We start from the raw sequence: 17,677 nt of genomic DNA on the forward strand, positions 1-17,677 counted from the left end.
TATTTTCTGGTTCCGGTATCCATAAGAGGCAATGTAAAAACTACCAAATCGAGCAAGAACAACAACATTTCTAAATGAGTTTAGGCTCAACTTGTGCGTTGGCTGTCATAACAACTAGTAGTTAATGATATCAGCTAACCTCGGGCTAGCGCTTCATGTAACCTACCCACTCCTTACACTTTGACGGGTGAGGCACTCATCGCATCTCTAAATTATCGGCACTATTGAGCCGTATGCTTTATTTATTTATTTAACAAATTTAATACTCTAAACATCACATTATCCTCTAAAAACATGTGGCAACGCAAATGAAAAAATTGGAGACCGATAAACAAAAGCAGGCTTCCGTTATAATTCATGGGGGAAAAAATTCAGGAAAAAAGTAGAACAGAACGCAGGTGCTTTTTATGACTCGTTTTTTAACACCTAAAGTTCTTATTAACTTGACTCCGCACCTTAAAAAATGCGACACTTCTGCGCAAGAATTTTTTGCGGAAATGGATACATTAAAGAGAACTTCAACTGTTAAAAACGTGTATAGCGTTAGTTGTGATCAGTCCCTTACAATTTACTGAAGGACGGAGCACTTGGATGTGTTTCACGAAGCGTTACAATGTTATTTCTGTGCCTATAACACAAAGTTTCCGAACAGATATGTTTTATTCAGTCAGAGACCGTTTACGCCAAGCCCCCTTTGGGTAAGTTTGCGATGGAGAACTACATTTCCCATAATGCTATTTTCCGCAATATTAAGGTGCATTCACATCATGTCCAAATTACTGTAATTATGAGATGGCAACTCATAGATTCTTCTCAGAGCTATTCACGTCCTCATGTCATCGTTTCTATGGCAACATTTATAACGCCAAAATGGCTTTGTTGTTGATAACAGCAAAATGTATCACTAAATTAATTGTCTAATTCACCTCTACATGTTCTTGCAAAACGTTTAAGAACAACCAAACAAAAATAAATAAAAATAAAATAAATAAATGCTCCAGGTATCACATGGCTAAATAAAATGGCATATTAAGCAGAAATGTGTGTTCACTATCTTCAGCTGTTGAGGCCGCTCTCATAATGGTTCTTTTTGCATGACGTCACAACTGTCAAGTCAGAGTTTTCATAGAATTCCGAGTTTACAGCATGTCATTACGGTTATTCTGACATGATGTGAACCATTATTCCTAGAGAAACAGAACTGTGGTACTTGTAGTAAAAAAATAGAATAAAATGCAGGTTTTTGTTAAAAATCGCCTCTCGAGACACCTGCGTCCAGCTTTTTTTTTTTTTTTTTTTTTTTTTTTTAGCGCAAAGAACACGTTTGGTGTGAATAGCCCCTCACAATGACATAAGCTTACTACAGAAAACTATATTTCCCACAATACAATTTCCTGCAACGTTACTCGTGGGGCAGCAGAATTATGGTACTTGTAGGATTGAAATACCGTTTTCGCAAGACTTAACGAAGCGTCATTCTCTAAAAGAACTACAATTCCCAGCAAACACCCGACGAAAGCATTCATGGGATCAGTCAGGTACGTATTTAGGAGGTCTTCGTCTGCGGCACAGCAGGTTTAACAGCGAATGGTAAAGTATCAAATGGTCGTGCTTATTTAAACGTCGTTTGGTCATTTATATTCCAATTTGAACTATAAATATCGCTTGAAATAGCGTTTTATGTAATGTCTCGATTGCCCTTGATGATTTGTTGCGACAACAAATTGTTTTTGGCTTTGTTTACCACTTTGAAGGGTTTGTAATTATAAACAGACTCATTAACTTGTAATGAGCAGTTTAGGTTTACTGTAACTGTAACAAATCAAATCGCAATGCAAGGAGAACACGTAGCACCTCTCGGTTAATAATGTAACTTTGCTGGTAGGTTTAATCCAGAGCTTGTTGCAGTTGTCATGATGGATGGTGACAGCAAACCAGTCTGCGAGCTGAGGTTCAATGCTGCTGTCAAAGTGATACAAAGTTTACCTTCAAACGGTGAGTACTAGATGGGTTACAGTAAGTGTACAATGTGTTGTATTGCAGCTGTAAAGGCAGTGCACGCGACCCCTCACCGACTTCGATTTGACTGCTGCAGTTTAATAATCAAACAGGTAAATAAGAAGGGGGCGCTATGCACAGAATCATATACATGTTTACCTTCCATTTGTCAACACGATTAGCCTACATTCTGCCTGGCTTAGGTGCTTAAATAGCTAGTATGTGTGCGCGCACTACTGGCCCTGATCAGTGTGTGTGAGTGCTGTATATTTAATGTATTTGTAATGTAAATATAACACATATAAGTAGAATGACTTACTTTTTTATGCCTTGATGATACCATGTTTCCCTGATAAAGATTGTTTTCTTAATTTTCAGGTTCATTTCAACCTTCCCATGACATGATGCTGAAATTTTATAGCTACTACAAGCAAGCAACTCAAGGCCCCTGCAACATTCCCCGGCCAGGATTCTGGGACCCAGTTGGCAAAGCCAAATGGTATTGAACCAAATGGATGTATAGATTTGTCCATTTGGATCTCTTAATAACACCGTCACAACACTAGTCTGTTTATTTGAGGGGCCCGACATGTAATTTCTGGCTTAACCAATGGCATGAGTTTGGGGCGGGACTACTTGTTTGTTTGTTTTGCAATCCGTATGCTGCTAGTGGCGCAGAAATCAAATACTTCACCTTTAAATCAGTCTAGATCATTTCAATGAGCTGTTCATCCATTGAAAGTTCAGTGAGATAACAGATCAGCGTATTATTAGTAACTTTCTGGAGTTCTGCATTTGTCACTTCTGCAAAAATGCTTTTAAAATCTATAAAGTTCAAAATTGTATTGAATTATTGGAGCTAATGCATGTTGATCTTTATCAAATGCTCGGATGGGTCATGCTATGTTGTTCCACATGGACCATTTCATTATGTTTCATCATTTTATATCTACAGTATTTTTGTGAGTCCTGAGAGTCGCCTTGAAATGTGTGATAACGTGATCACTACTAGAGTTCGGGTTGTTGAGCATGAGATGACAAAACATTGTTGACAAGCAGCTTATCAGTGTAAAGTTCTCGCTGACCCTCTCTGGTGTTTGTGTTTAGGGATGCATGGAGTTCTCTTGGTGAAATGGCAAAGGAAGAGGCCATGACAGCCTACGTGGATGATTTGAAACTGGTAATTATGTTTTTTGGATTATTGAATGGTTTGGAAAGAGATTGTGGTATGATTTTAATGAAATCATTTGTGTTTCAGCTTTTCTGTAACTTCAGCTTTTCTTTTCCTGAATAGATACTAGAAAGTATGCCTGTGACGAATGAGGTGGAGGAGCTACTGCAGGTTATGGGCCCATTTTATGAGCTCGTGGAGGAGAAGAAGAAGATAACGCAAGTGTCAGATTTGAGCACAGGTACTGTGACTTCAGGGAAAGACCTAAAAAGCCTTCACAGATGTTCACAATCTAATATTACATGTATTTTAGTAAATCCAAAGTAATGAAGATGTCTCTATAGCAGCAGTTCTGACAAACTAGGGATGCACAATATATTGGTGGTCTGATCGGTATTTCGATTATTAAATCTGTCTGATTTGGCTCACACCAAAGTCATTTTTGCATCCATCCACACTGTTTTACAATTGTTTTTCAACTGTAACCATACACTAGGTCAGGGCTATTCAGCTTCATCAACAAGTGGGCCAAATGGAAAAAATCTTTGCGGCATGCGGGCCAAACCAGAATATTTTGTTAACAAAAAGCTTCTATCAGATATTGTGTTATAGTAGGCCTATAATATTTGTTCACTATATAAAAAAAAACCCATCCGTTTATAGCTTTAATTTTTTTTATCTTGAGAAAAATTGTCTAGCAGGAAATTCCGAACAAAATACAGATAATTTGAGGGGGAAAATATTCAACTATAAAGCCCTTTTCAAAATTGGTCTATAACAGAGAGAGTAAATCGACCTGATACTAATAATTTTTTATAGGTGTAAAGATTTAAACTTTTGACTTTTCAAATCGCATGTTTTCTTGACCAAAGTCTCCAAACACACACTTATCAGTCGTCCATTATTTTAGTCTTTTAATCTTCCCATTCCAGCAAAATGACAGCTACTGATTATTTGTAGTGCAACCTCTGAAAGCGTCTAAAGAAATGTGCCGCTTCTGCACGAGACAATGTAAAAACATCAAGAGGTGGCGCGACGTCCGTCTGGCACAAGTTAACGACATGGGAAAACAATTGAAAAAGAGCGCAAACAGACCCAAAACACGTTTGGTGCGAACAGCCTCTAAGACAACTGACAACCTCACGCGGGACACTGAAAATTTCAAACGGGATGGCTTTGGCCCGCGGGCCACCAGTTGAATAGGCCTGTGCTAGATGGACATCTTTGATCGCTTTGCCGCTTCTCGCTGTTCTTTAAGTGTCTCATGCAAGAGCGCTGCTTTTTATAGATGCCGTGTCAAGTTAAAAAGAACTTCCAACTGGAAAACTCGTTTGTTATGTTATGTTTAAGCGTAAGATTGCATTCGGTGCTAACGAACCATTGGTTTCTCTAATTTAAGGCACTATCACATTTATCTTCGCACGATGAGAAATACTTTTGCTCAGTGGGAATCCGCGCAATCATGAATTTCACGGGATGGACTTCCGGTGGCAAAGAATTTCCCCTTGTGGATTTCGCGTAGAGTTCAAGTTTTTGTAACTTTGACAGGCAAATTCCTGCATTGACAAATAGGAAGTTGCTTGGTTTGGCGGTGACCTCTGTGTGGGCGGCGCTTTGTACACAGCTTCACTGAATATTCATAATGGACAAGGATATCATTTTAGCGACGAGTTTCATTTTAACTTAACTCTCACAGAGTTTAAAGTGCAGCATTAAAAAGAGGTTGCTTGGCAATTTGTTTTTTGCTGGTTTCACACACGCTCAGTGTCTACCCACACCTTTACACGAAACAGTTAGCTTGTCCATCATTTCTGCTATACATTAAAATGTTTGATGCCTAGTTTTACTTGTTTCGCATGCCATTTTTGGTTTTAAATATTTGTAACATTTAAAAATGAAATATTTTTGTTTACAATATCAGCCTTCATATCGGTTATCAGCCATAATATATTCAATAATAACTAATTAGCGGCAATTGGTATCGGACAAAAGCTTTATATCATTGCGTTAGTCCCTACTAAAAATGTCAGTACAAATAAACAATTTGACTACGTCAAAGTTCCGCTACCAGTTTATTTAGAAAATGGCAATTATCCATATTTTCCATTCAAACTTCTCATAGTCTATGGTTCATAAAGAAAACTCTGATACATATTCATTCATACTGAATTATAGCATCTTGTTTACATTTATTAACTAATAAACCTTTGTTTGGTGCTCAGCCCGCTTGGAAAGATTTGCTAGGCAACTTGAAGGCAAGTAAATAGCAGTGTGTTCTCCATGTGTCACCTTTGAAACCTCTGTTCACTCACTGCTGTTATTAGTTTAGATTGCTGGATGCAGTTACAGGTTCTAGTTTTACCGGTAGATCTTTGCTTTCAGAATGACATAGAGTAGTCCTGTTAGAAGTCCCTTTATTTGAGAATTCATCCCCAAAGCATCATCTTACATGTGTGCTGTGCTTTTCTCCAGGCTTTGGGAGCATGCTAACATCACCACCCAAAAGTGTCACTAAAAGCATCATCAGGACAATGGAGATGAACGGCAGTCTGGACAGTCACCCTGTAAAAACATCAGAGCTTCCAAATACTAAATCAATAGAGCTGGAAGACAGAGAAGATGATGAGGAGAGAGATGAAGACCAGGAAGTTAAAGAGCAGAAAAAAGGTAAAACATCACTATTATTATTATAGATAACTTTAGGTTAGGGATTTGAACAAAAACCCTAAAGGTGCATGTGCAACAATTATGATACCTCAAATCATGTTGCTTGTTGAAGAAAGGTATGCTTTAAGTTTAAGTATTCAGACATCTGTTTATCACCTGGTATGCAATAAAACAGGTAACAAAAACCCTTGATCTGAGACATATCTTGGCAGTGACACAAACTATGGTGTCTTTTTAGCCCCACAACCTAAGAAAAATAGTGAAGCAGGGAGGCCGAAAGGACGGGTATCTAATGGCAGTATCGGGCAACATAAAGTCTTGACCAATGGAACACATTGTGCTAAGTCTGATCAGAATGGGCAAGAGTGTGAAGAAGAAACTGAAAGCATTAACCATGATGGAGAAATCGTAGAGGTCATTGGACATGTCAAAGGTGAGGAGAAGGACTTTGGAGGCAATCATTTATTTTTTTATTAACATCGTTTTTTGTGAAAGTAACAATATGTACTGTAGCTACTTGGTGGAGTGATTTCATAAAGATCAATTCATCTTTTTAATTGTGATAGAAGATGTGTCCAGTTCCCATCATGTAGCCAGTGACTCGGACAGTGAGGTGTACTGTGACTCTGTGGACCAGTTAGGTGCAGAAGAGGTAAGAGGTTTACTCTTACACCATGTCCAACCAGGCACAATGTTTTAAAGCAACATGTAATAAATCTCTTCCAAATTAAGAGTTTTTGTCCTAACCAGCCGTCGGTCACGAGTTTTGAGTAAATGTGTCTTTCAATAATCGTTATGAGAGACGCATATTGCAGATGGCCAGTATAATGCCAATATACATTTAGGGGTGTTTTTCAACTTTGAGAGATTTAAAGGTGCTGTAAGCGATTTTAGCCTTTCTACTTCCACGAGACTGATCCATTGGATTAGCCACGCCCCCACTTTCCAAAACTCTTCACTCGAAAGAAACCAAATGAGCTTTATTGAGACTGGCATCGTGCAGAATTGGTTGTTAAAAACAACATCAGCAAAATAGCGCCCTCAACTGACAACTGTTATGAACAACATGGCTTAAAAATGGCATTAAGTCTCAGTAATTCGCTGCAACTACAATACTATGAGAACATGCAAAACGATTGACAGGTCGAAAGTGTCATTTGTCCGTGAACACATTTTTGTTTGCTGTTTACTCTCAGGAAGTAGAGGAAAATGTTTTGCATACCTTTCCATGAAAAAATCGCTTACAGCACCTTTCAGTAATTTTTCACACTTTTTTCACATTCTCACTATGATGCAAATGTCAAACAGTGTATGTGTATGCATCACAGGAAATTTGTCATTTTTGAAAGTCATGAAAATTCCCACAAAAGTGTCATGTCCAGCAAATCTCAAATTCTGTATTGTGTTTAATAGAATTTCTTGGTGTAAATGCAGATTATGAAAATGAAATGTAACATTTTTTAAATAAAATGGCCAACTCTTTTGTCTTGCAAAAGATTCTGCTCACAAGTAATATTTACCTTGAATTTTTTTTGTTTTCTTCAAACATCACTTATCTTATATTTCATCTCAAGCATGCTCTTCACTGACACTTTTGTAGATTTAGTTAACTAGTACAATAACTTTTGAAAAAAACTTTATTAGGGACAAAAATTTATTAGGGTGAAAATCACACCACAATTGTGAAACCTTCGCGATTTTTAAAAAAATGTATAGAAATAATGTTCACACAGTAAATATTGAATTGGTGTGTTTATTTCACTCTTTGTTTAGATTATCATGTAATGTAAATGTAATAATTTGTATTTTTATTATAGATTTTCATAGTTAAATATTGAAACTCTGGGTCTGGGGCTAGGTTAAATCAGTAAAATCTGTATATAAAACACTTTAAGTTTATTTACATGCCCACCAATACGCCAATAACTCCCAAAAATCAGCTTATTTTAAAAAAATCTTACAAAGCAAGAAAATTACATTTACATGAGATTTGAAATAATCGAGTTATTCTCTGCTTTTGATGTCAAACCGTGAAGAGGCATGCGCACAACACAGAATGCCGGTAAAGGTGTTTACATGCAACGCGAAATCGGGGTAATTGCAAAAATCTACCTATTCTAATCTAATCTATTCTTAAGCAGTTTATGACCTTACACTGATAAATGAAAGCCGTTTTAATGCATTTACATGACCACACATTGTCAGCATGTAAAACGTGCATATATGACCCCGCCACGTTTTAGCGGCCGGTAGGGGTCTCCTCCGCCCTTGGCAGCGGCCCGACAGTCGACGGTTCCTCTGCTTTCAGGCGGCCGGGCTTCTCAGTCCCCTGGCGGATGGCCGGAGCTACTCCTTTGGGGTGAATGGTAGTGGCGAGGACTCTATTACGGCGCATCCCTCCTCCTTCCCGGAATTCGGCACCAATGTAATGGGGTACAGGGGAAAGGAAGAAGCGAGAACCGGCTTAACAATATAAATAATCATTTAATGATTAACTTAAAACATAAAGATAAAACGCATACAGTGCGGCTGCCTGTAGCTCTCTCTCTGCCGAACTGCCACCTCTGGCCGCCTTTATCCCTCTCGTCGGCTTGATTAGCCTGATTAGGGGCCAGGCGTGTGTCATCACGGTCCGGTCCTGCCCTCCTCCTTGCCACAAGGTTTTTTTGCAGTAAGCGGCATTTTGAAACATCATGCAAATGAGAACTCAGTTTTTCTTAAACCATTTAAGGGATTAATAGAAAGTGGTTTAACATACCTGAATTTCCTGGCTATGTGGTCATGTAAACACATAAGCAATGTTCTTACAGGTTTTTGAAGAGTGTGCATGTGAGAGAATTCAACATTTCTGGGAATGCAGTGGGAAAAGGGAAAAGCACACATACTATAAAATATACCCTTTTAAACACACCAATTTATCAACAATTTTTATCGACAACTGTCCCTAATATACGCGTATATGCGCTGAAGTACTCTGGGGGAATCCCAGAGTTTTACGTAAGAGGGAAACCCCACTATTGCAGCGCAATTCCGCTGCAGGTCACGATGGTAAATTAAGAAATCAAACACAGAAACAACTCTGGAATATCTGGGAATAAAGCAAAGCAACAGAGAATAAAATAGCCAAGTCTTCCTCGGATGCCATGTTTGTTTTTTACACAAGCGTCGTGGGGAAATCACGATGCTGCTTACTGACCAAGCCGCGTGTATACGGGAGTAGAAAGTAAGTTGAAAACACAGTGCATTTAAACATTTACATTTAAACATGCGTCTTAAGCAGCTTTCTCGCAATAAATGGCTTTCTGGTCTTCATGTGGTCATTAAAACATACCAAAAATACTGTAAATTATGAAAGCCTGGTAAAAAATATTTTAATGTGACCGTCATATAAAACAAAATTAATTTTTTTTAAAAAACTGTTCGTTTTAATAAAAATCACCCATGGGACATGAAATTTCCAGAAGATGAAGAAACACCCATATACTCTATATTAAATCTAATTTATTGTTAGCTAATTAGATTTTGAATTATAAAATATAGTTTTGACTAGGGATGTCAAAAGTAACGGTACCCTTTGTACCAAGGTGATACTAATATAAAAACAGTGTAACAATATCTGCCTCAATTGACTTACTGCTTGAATTCAACACAATATTCACCCAAAATATTTTTGAAAACTTTTGTAAATTGGTTAAGCGGCCCATACCAAAAATCTCATGGCTAATATCTGTCCATGACTGTTTTCTAATTGCATCATGGCTGAGTATTGAACATGAAATATGTTCTCATTTGCTGGGTGATGGTGTCATTTTGCACTGCATTTTTGCTTTCAGTTAGGACATAAAAATGTACTTGACACTGGAAACTCACGACTGGTTAGTCACATGAGGATTTATGAAGTGCCTTTGTTTTTGGACACCAGGGCTCTGAGATGCACATAAACTACTCACAGGACATAGCTGAGGAGAGCTACAGCACACTGTCCTCCACAGAGGAGGTGGTATCACAGGATCAGCTGGAAAGGGAGGAGGGTGTACAGCATGGAGGAGAAGATGGCAGAAGTAGCAGAGGAGGGTCACAGAGACAGAACATTACTGTGAACAAAAGTGACAGTTCTGTGGTCAGAAGGCGAAGAGGTACAAACTACACAGCCAAATACAGTAGCGTTTACATTTAGGCTGTTTTCCAAAACCAAGTGAGATGCAAGCTAATAATGTGATACTCTAATAAGCATAAAACATACATGACAGACTAGGATTTTGATTAGGCCCTGAAGAGCAGTCCACCCAGGTATAAAATGTGATACCTGGTGAAATTGTGTTAGTTACAGTGCATCTGGAAAGTATTCACAGCACTTCACTTTTTCCACATTTTGTTATGTTACAGCTTTATTCCAAAATGGATTTAATTCATTATTTTCCTCAAAGTTCTACAAACAATACCCCATAATGACAACGTGAAAGAAGTTTATTTGAAATTTTGCAAATTTATTTAAAAAAAAAAAAAAGAAAATCACATGTACATAAGTATTCACAGCCTTTGCTCAGTACTTTGTTGAAGCACCTTTGGCACCAATTACAGCCTCAAGTCTTTTTGAGTATGATGCTACAGGCTTGGCACACCTATTTTTGGGCAGTTTCTCCCATTCTTCTTTGCAGGACCTCTCAAGCTCCATCAGGTTGGATGGGGAGCGTCGGTGCACAGCCATTTTCAGATCTCTCCAGAGATGTTCAATCGGGTTCAAGTCTGGACTCTGGCTGGGCCACTCAAGGACATTCACAGAGTTGTCCCGGAGCCACTCCTTTGTTATCTTGGCTGTGTGCTTAGGGTCGTTGTCCTGTTGGAAGATGAACCTTCGCCCCAGTCTGAGGTCCAGAGCGCTCTGGAGCAGGTTTTCATCAAGGATGTCTCTGTACATTGCTGCATTCATCTTTCCCTCGATCCTGACTAGTCTCCCAGTCCCTGCAGCTGAAAAACATCCCCATAGCATGATGCTGCAACCACCATGTTTCACTGTAGGGATGGTATTGGCCAGGTGATGAGCGGTGCCTGGTTTCCTCCAGACATGATGCTTACCATTCAGGCCAAAGAGTTCAATCTTTGTTTCTCATGGTCTGAGAGTCCTTCAGGTGCCTTTTGGCAAACTCCAGGCGGGCTGTCATGTGCCTTTTACTGAGGAGTGGCTTCCGTCTGGCCACTCTACCATACAGGCCTGATTGGTGGAGTGCTGCAGAGATGGTTGTTCTTCTGGAAGGTTCTCCTCTCTCCACAGAGAAATGCTGGAGCTCTGTCAGAGTGACCATCGGGTTCTTGGTCACCTCCCTGACTAAGGCCCTTCTCCCCCGATCACTCAGTTTGGCCGGGGCGGCCAGCTCTAGGAAGAGTCCTGGTGGTTCCAAACTTCTTCCATTTACGGATGATGGAGGCCACTGTGCTCATTGGGACCTTCAAGGCTGCAGAAATTTTTCTGTACCCTTCCCCAGATCTGTGCCTCGATACAATCCTGTCTCGGAGGTCTACAGACAATTCCTTGGACTTCATGGCTTGGTTTGTGCTCTGACATGCACTGTTAACTGTGGGACCTTATATAGACAGGTGTGTGCCTTTTCAAATCATGTCCAATCAACTGAATTTACCACAGGTGGACTCCAATCAAATTGTAGAAACATCTCAAGGAGGATCAGTGGAAACAGGATGCACCTGAGCTCAATTTTGAGTGTCATGGCAAAGGCTGTGAATACTTATGTACATGTGATTTTTTTTTTTTTTTTCGTTTTTTATTTTTAATACATTTGCAAAGATTTCAAACAAACTTCTTTCATGTTGTCATTATGGGGTATTGTTTGTAGAATTTTGAGGAAAATAATGAATTTAATCTATTTTGAAATAAGGCTGTAACATAACAAAATGTGGAAAAAGTGAAGCGCTGTGAATACTTTCCGGATGCACTGTATCTACAGAAAGTTGTTTGAGCTGGTTGGTTGTTTTTTGTGTGTATCAGGGTCCAGGTCACCTGCCTTTGGCTCTGGGTCGGTGAGACCACAGCAGGGCAGTGGGGGGGATGGGGAACGATGGGGAAATGATGGAGCTACAATGGAAAATCTCAATGAACAGATCATCTGCGCTCTGGCCAGACTGCAGGACGATATGCAGAGTGTGTTAGAGAGACTACACACGCTAGAAGCTCTTACAGCCTCTCAGGTTATAAACCAGCACCGTTTACTCCAAAAATGCGTCATATAAGAATAATACAGAAAAACTGCACAATTCAACGTTATTCATATCACCTTTCAGGCCAGATCCTTAGCCCTGCCATCTGACTACCTATCACCGCCTGCAAACAAAACTAAGAAGGTACAGTCATTTTATCAAATAAATTGTTTGATTGATTATTGTTGTTGTTTTTGGTTAAAAATAAAAATCTTAAAATTCCACTTTTTCTTTTTTTATTCCTCTGTTTTCCTCTGTGGCCTTGTATATTTTGGGCTTGTTTATACTTAAAGCTGAAGTATGTAACTTTTTCTCCTATCCCAGCTTATTTTGCAGAGACAACTATAAGTAAGCCATCCATAGGTTAATTTTCTTCAGAACTGTAAATTCTGTGGCACTGTGAAAATGTCTCTGTTTGTTTTGAGCGAACCATCTCTAGAGAGACAATAACCTTGATTTGATCAATGGGGTGAGTTGGGGATGGGACTATCTGTTTGTTTTATCAGCTACTTCCACATGAATCTGGATTCATTTGAAAATGGTGTTTTTTTTTTTGTTTTTTTTTTAAACGCTCTCCATCCACACTGCTGTATTCAAGCAGTTTCCAAAAGTTGCTCATCCACACTGAAACGTATGAATACTTTTAAATCCCCTCACTGCGCATGCGAAAAATCACTGTTCCACGTACGGTCTGAAACACAATCGTCCTCGTGTTCCGCCGCCAGATAGCAATTCCGAGTAGACTTCCCGTCGCCTTTGAAGGAATGCAATGTGAAGGTTGTACAAAGTAACATTTATCTTTAACAACACTATCAAAGTGAGTATCGGGTACAACAACACCGCTACAACTCGGGCCGCCATCTTGATTGTTTTAGGTTAAATGGATCACGTGTCTGCCTCACATGACAACAAATATTTCATTGTTTTCAGATATCTCTGTTTCCCCTGTCCACATATTGCGAAGACACCGTTTTCAAATTTAACCACTTGGGAGAGTGTTTTCGAAAAGCTCAGTTTTTGCTGTAAAAAAACGCAGTCTCAGTGTGGACGGAAGGCCAAAACGTAGAGAAAAAGATGCATTTTCAAACAAATAAGTATTATTGTGGATGTGGCCTCAGAAAGCTTTTTTCCTGCAATTCTGTTTGGTGGCGCTAGTGGCACATAAATTACATCAGCTTTAGTCCCGCTTTATGCACCAAATCTTTGAAATATTTTTTTTCTGGTTATTATTTTGGTTGAACAATAAACTGAATTTGGCATTTTATTAATTTTGGACTCTTGTAACCTTTGTGTCTGTGGCCATCAGAGCAAGGAAAGACTTAAGATAATTTTTAACATTCCATTAATCAATTTTAAAAACTATCGACCACCACCTTAGTAACTGGTATCGCAAATTCCACTATCAGTCAACCTCTAGTGTGAACTGCATTCATCTTTATTCATTCAACCCTGTTATTGCAAGAAAATTGATCTAACAAATAGTTTTATTTACTTTAATAGTAATTATAAGTTTATCAATAACTAAAGACTAACCGTTGGTGCTCAAACTAGTTAGCCTTTACTAAGTGACAGCTTAATTTAGGCTAAATCTGCAACCGTGTTACTTGTAACCCTGTTAAGCCCCATTCTCACTGCCAGCGACAATGTCACTGGATGTCAGTAGTCTCTGTAATGTAAGAAGCTACAACAGTGCACATTGCATCATATTATTAACAAGATGAACAATCTATCAATGCATCTCAGCATGCCGACAGTTTCTGACATGGTTTTCCATGCATCATTGTGTTATTATATCCATGCATGTGCTTACAGAGAAATGATACTGAACTGTGAAATCCTTCAACTTTATAACTTTTCCTCTGTTTTCCTGCACTCCACACTACCAGTATGTCACAAGAGACTGATGACGTAAGCTCCACTGCCTTCTGTCCCATGGGAAGTCACGCCGGAATATCTTTTGCGTAAATTTAAACTCTTCTCAACTTTGTCGTGTTGCTTGCCTTGCCCACATGTCGCCAATGATCACGATCGCTCTTTGCCGGAATTTGCTCTGCTCTCTTTGAAAATGAATGAGATAGTGTCTCTTTGTCACTGGTGGTGTGAACGGGGCTTTACCCAAAGTGTTTGTGATTATTGCTAGAAAATAACAAAATCATACATATCAGGGTTTAAACTGTATATAAATTTACATTTTGGTCACAGGGCTGCAAAAATTTCGAACCTCATAAAATAAATGTGACAGAACAGCTCATAATATTTAGTTTGATCTCCTGAGATGGACAAACAACATTTTCTGAAGGTTATCCATCTTTTTTTCACTAAACATTTGTTTAAAAAAAAAAATTGAGGTGATTTATTTTTATTATTTTTTTAAATAGTCCTAGTTTTTTCACTATTTGTGTAGAGGGACAGTTACTGATTCTGTTATGGAGACGTCCACTGTGCCAGATTTGTTTACTTAATTTTTATGCAACTATTCCATGTACAATTTCTTTTGTTACATATATGAATTATATATCTTTATTTGAACTTTTAAGAAGCCGTCCTGGTGGCCTTTTGATGTTTCTCCTGGAACTGTGGCCTTGGCTGTTATCTGGCCATTTGTGGTGCAGTGGCTCATTCGACTTTATCTGCAACACAGGAGAAGGTAAGTTCTGTTAACAAAGCATTCTTGCATACTATCATACTATTTCTGTAGTGTATAGTATGTATAATGTGCACATTTGACAATGTCACATCAAAATTTTAACGTCTCTTCATTATTTGATCAGACTGCGTAGAGTCGACATTTTTATAGAAAATGTAGTTCAATTTTTTTTTTAAATGTTTATGTCTGAGATGGTAACTGGATGCCACTCACTGAATTATACATGCACATAATGAGGTCATGTGACAGTCATGTTGCGTAAAACTGATTGAAACCTGTATCCTAACATACTGCTTACTGTTTCACAATGTACACATTTTTTTTTTTTTTTTTTTAAATAGGCAATGTTTAGTGTACACTGCGCAGTATGCTAGTTTTCCATTCCGAACATTGTTTAGGTATTTATTTGGTAGATTTAGAACCAGTGTTTGGTAAAATACTCAAAGTAATCCACTATAAATTTCTAATTACTTCTCTTTACTGATTATTTTATTGGAAAAGTAATCGCATTACTAATTACTTGTAATTTCTAAAACACTTTTTAGAAATGTAAAAAAACATACATATGAACATAATTCATGTTTTAAATGTATTCTACATAAATATTTTAGAAATATGTGGAACCCAAGTATTGTACTTAAAAGTAATGAACTTAATTGCAAGTCAGTAACCTTAATTTGTTTCCAAGAATTTAAAATGTAATGCATTATACTACTTTTTGTAACTAGAATAATTTGGAAAATGCATTACATTACGGAAGTAAAATGGGTGGTGAGCGTCGCTCGATGTTGATTTTAACCACATGAAAGAGGTTTGATTTAAGTTTATCTTGTTGCAGAAAAATCAACTGAGAGGAATCATCTGCTTGTCCAACACCTTTAAAGAGCTGAAGGAGAGCCGCCTTCCTCATTAAGAGGAGAGAGATGTTTCCTGTCTGTCGCGTGATCTCTAACTCCTGCTTTTGCACTATGATGACAGCTCTAAGAATCAGAAAACAGAAAGACATGAATGGATGCCATAGCAGCTTGTCGTTGTTTTTTTGTTTTGTTTTTTAAATGTAACAAAATTTGCTAAGTGATAATCCTTGATTTGGGTAATCAAAAGTAGCACTACGATCTTTCGTTTTCATGATAGTTATGAAAATGTCGTGAAAATCTAAAGGGCATTATTACATAGTCACATTTATAACTTTCAGAATTACCCACACATAGCTGCTAATTGTTAATACTGTAGCAAAATGTAGGATGCACTGATAAGTACATTTCTGTTGAGTATTATTTGAGTTTAATTCCGGGCAGATTTTACAGAACCTGGGAACCATAATGGTTATAATTGGGGACCCCTAAATTGTTGGAGGTATAACAAAAAAAATAACATTTTTACTGTACATGTCGATATCTAGACTTGGTGTTTACCCAACTGTGCTGATCAAACCCATAATCAAAAATCTTGTATATGAAATTGACCCCTTGACTTGCAAATGTACAGAGCATCACAGTATGTCAAAGTACTGTTTGTTCTTCATTTGCTCAATATCCCATCATGTATGCAATCTAAAGATCTGATATAGATCCATTACAATGGCCTCAAAATAAGATCCACAAGTTCTCTTAAATGGTTGAATTGTGAAGCACTTTGTATGAATGTGAAGTAAGTGAAATATGTTTTAGATGTTTTAGAGCCCTAAAACTAAGAAGGCTGAAAACTAATGAATCATTTACCATTGGCTGTTTGTTTTTTTTTTTTAAACTGAGAAATGCAAATGTTTTGTTTCATTGTAGTTGTAAATTAGTATGTTAATAATTCCTTTAATCTTGTATATTAGAAAAAAAACAAGTGTCTGGGAAAATGTATTCAGGAAATGCCAAGTCTTTTATTTGAATTGTACTATACTGTAATGTAGCATTGACATATATTTAATTGATGTCTGTAATACTACTTTTGAATCATCTGTAGAACAGAACGTTTGATTGAAATGCTTTTTTCTGAAAACTTTAATCTTTTTATTGAAACACCATTACAGTTTTTGCTTAAATTTGTCCTCAGGTTAGAGGATCAATGCATGTTTCACTAATGTCACAATATATGTCATCCAATATTTTGGACTGATTCATTATTAAAAGCTTTTGAAAATCTGGACACTTCATATTCTCATCTAAATATATAATGCAACACATTTACACCTGCATGTTATTATTTATTTGGTTTTATTTTACCTGTTCTGCTTTTCTTCTGCCTTAAACATGGTTGGATGTCAGAAGCCGTAAACGCAACAAACGCTAAACTGCTTAAGAGTAGATGACACAAAAAGTAAATTTTTGTGAGTTTTTTTCCAAGTAAATAAAAAGGTCATGATTTTCCCATTTCCACCAAGGAAATGTTTGAGCCATTTAAAAATATTTTGGAAAATAACTTTTTCAGACTTGTTTTAGGCCATTGCCACAATTACGCAAGAATTTTTTTATGCAAACCTAAACAAAAAAATTATAAACGAATCAAAATGTTTCACAAACTTCCAAAGAAAAATTTGGGCATGATCATGTAATTTAGAATATGCTTTGAGGCCGTGATATTTCTCTAGATGATGGCAAGCAGTCCAGGCCCCAAAACAGCCCCAAATCATGATGCTCCCGCCACCATACTTCACCATTGGTATGATGTTTTCATGTTGGTATGCGGTGCCTTTTTTACACCATACGTAGTGCTGCGTGTTCTTCCCAAACAATTCAACCTTAGTTTCATCAGTCCACAAAACATTTCCCAGTAGCGTTGTGGAGTGTCAAGGTGGTGTTTGCCAGTTTAATATTTTCTGTAGAGTAGACTCATGAACAGAGATGTTAACCAGTTCCAATGTTTCCTTCAAATCTTTAGCTGTCACTCTAGCTGTCTTTTTTTTTTTTACCTCATTGAACATTCTGCCTGTGCCCTTTGAGTCATCTTGGCTGGACAGCCACTTCTAGGGAGAGTAGCCACAGTACTAATTC

The 17,677-nt window shown here is 37.8% G+C and overlaps 1 protein-coding gene across 5 annotated transcripts; it reads left to right on the plus strand.

The window, feature by feature from the left end:
• Positions 1 to 1,502: 1,502 nt before the first annotated feature.
• Positions 1,503 to 16,830, plus strand: LOC127432029 (acyl-CoA-binding domain-containing protein 5A-like). 5 transcript variants are annotated; one of them, XM_051682789.1, is made up of 13 exons: positions 1,503 to 1,538; positions 1,886 to 1,995; positions 2,377 to 2,497; positions 3,106 to 3,178; positions 3,293 to 3,410; positions 5,642 to 5,836; positions 6,075 to 6,269; positions 6,403 to 6,488; positions 9,759 to 9,972; positions 11,838 to 12,037; positions 12,131 to 12,190; positions 14,584 to 14,693; positions 15,532 to 16,830. In XM_051682789.1, the coding sequence occupies exons 1-13, from the start codon at positions 1,525 to 1,527 to the stop codon at positions 15,542 to 15,544; spliced, it is 1,509 nt and encodes a 502-aa protein (XP_051538749.1). In that variant the 5' UTR covers positions 1,503 to 1,524; the 3' UTR covers positions 15,545 to 16,830. The 5 variants fall into 5 exon arrangements, with proteins under 5 accessions (XP_051538749.1, XP_051538751.1, XP_051538753.1 ...); XM_051682791.1 differs by having other exon boundaries at positions 6,406 to 6,488; XM_051682792.1 differs by having other exon boundaries at positions 1,527 to 1,590.
• The last annotated feature ends 847 nt before the right edge of the window (positions 16,831 to 17,677 follow it).

The sequence above is a fragment of the Myxocyprinus asiaticus genome, chromosome 41 (genome assembly GCF_019703515.2).
Source record: "Myxocyprinus asiaticus isolate MX2 ecotype Aquarium Trade chromosome 41, UBuf_Myxa_2, whole genome shotgun sequence".
Taxonomy (NCBI): Eukaryota; Metazoa; Chordata; class Actinopteri; order Cypriniformes; family Catostomidae; genus Myxocyprinus; species Myxocyprinus asiaticus.

Excerpts from the sequence above, each read along its gene's own strand:
- LOC127432029 (XM_051682789.1), top strand. Across the intron at positions 3,179-3,292 it reads ACGTGGATGATTTGAAACTG|ATACTAGAAAGTATGCCTGT; the intron begins GTAATTATGTTT and ends TTTCCTGAATAG. Across the intron at positions 6,489-9,758 it reads ACCAGTTAGGTGCAGAAGAG|GGCTCTGAGATGCACATAAA; the intron begins GTAAGAGGTTTA and ends TTTGGACACCAG.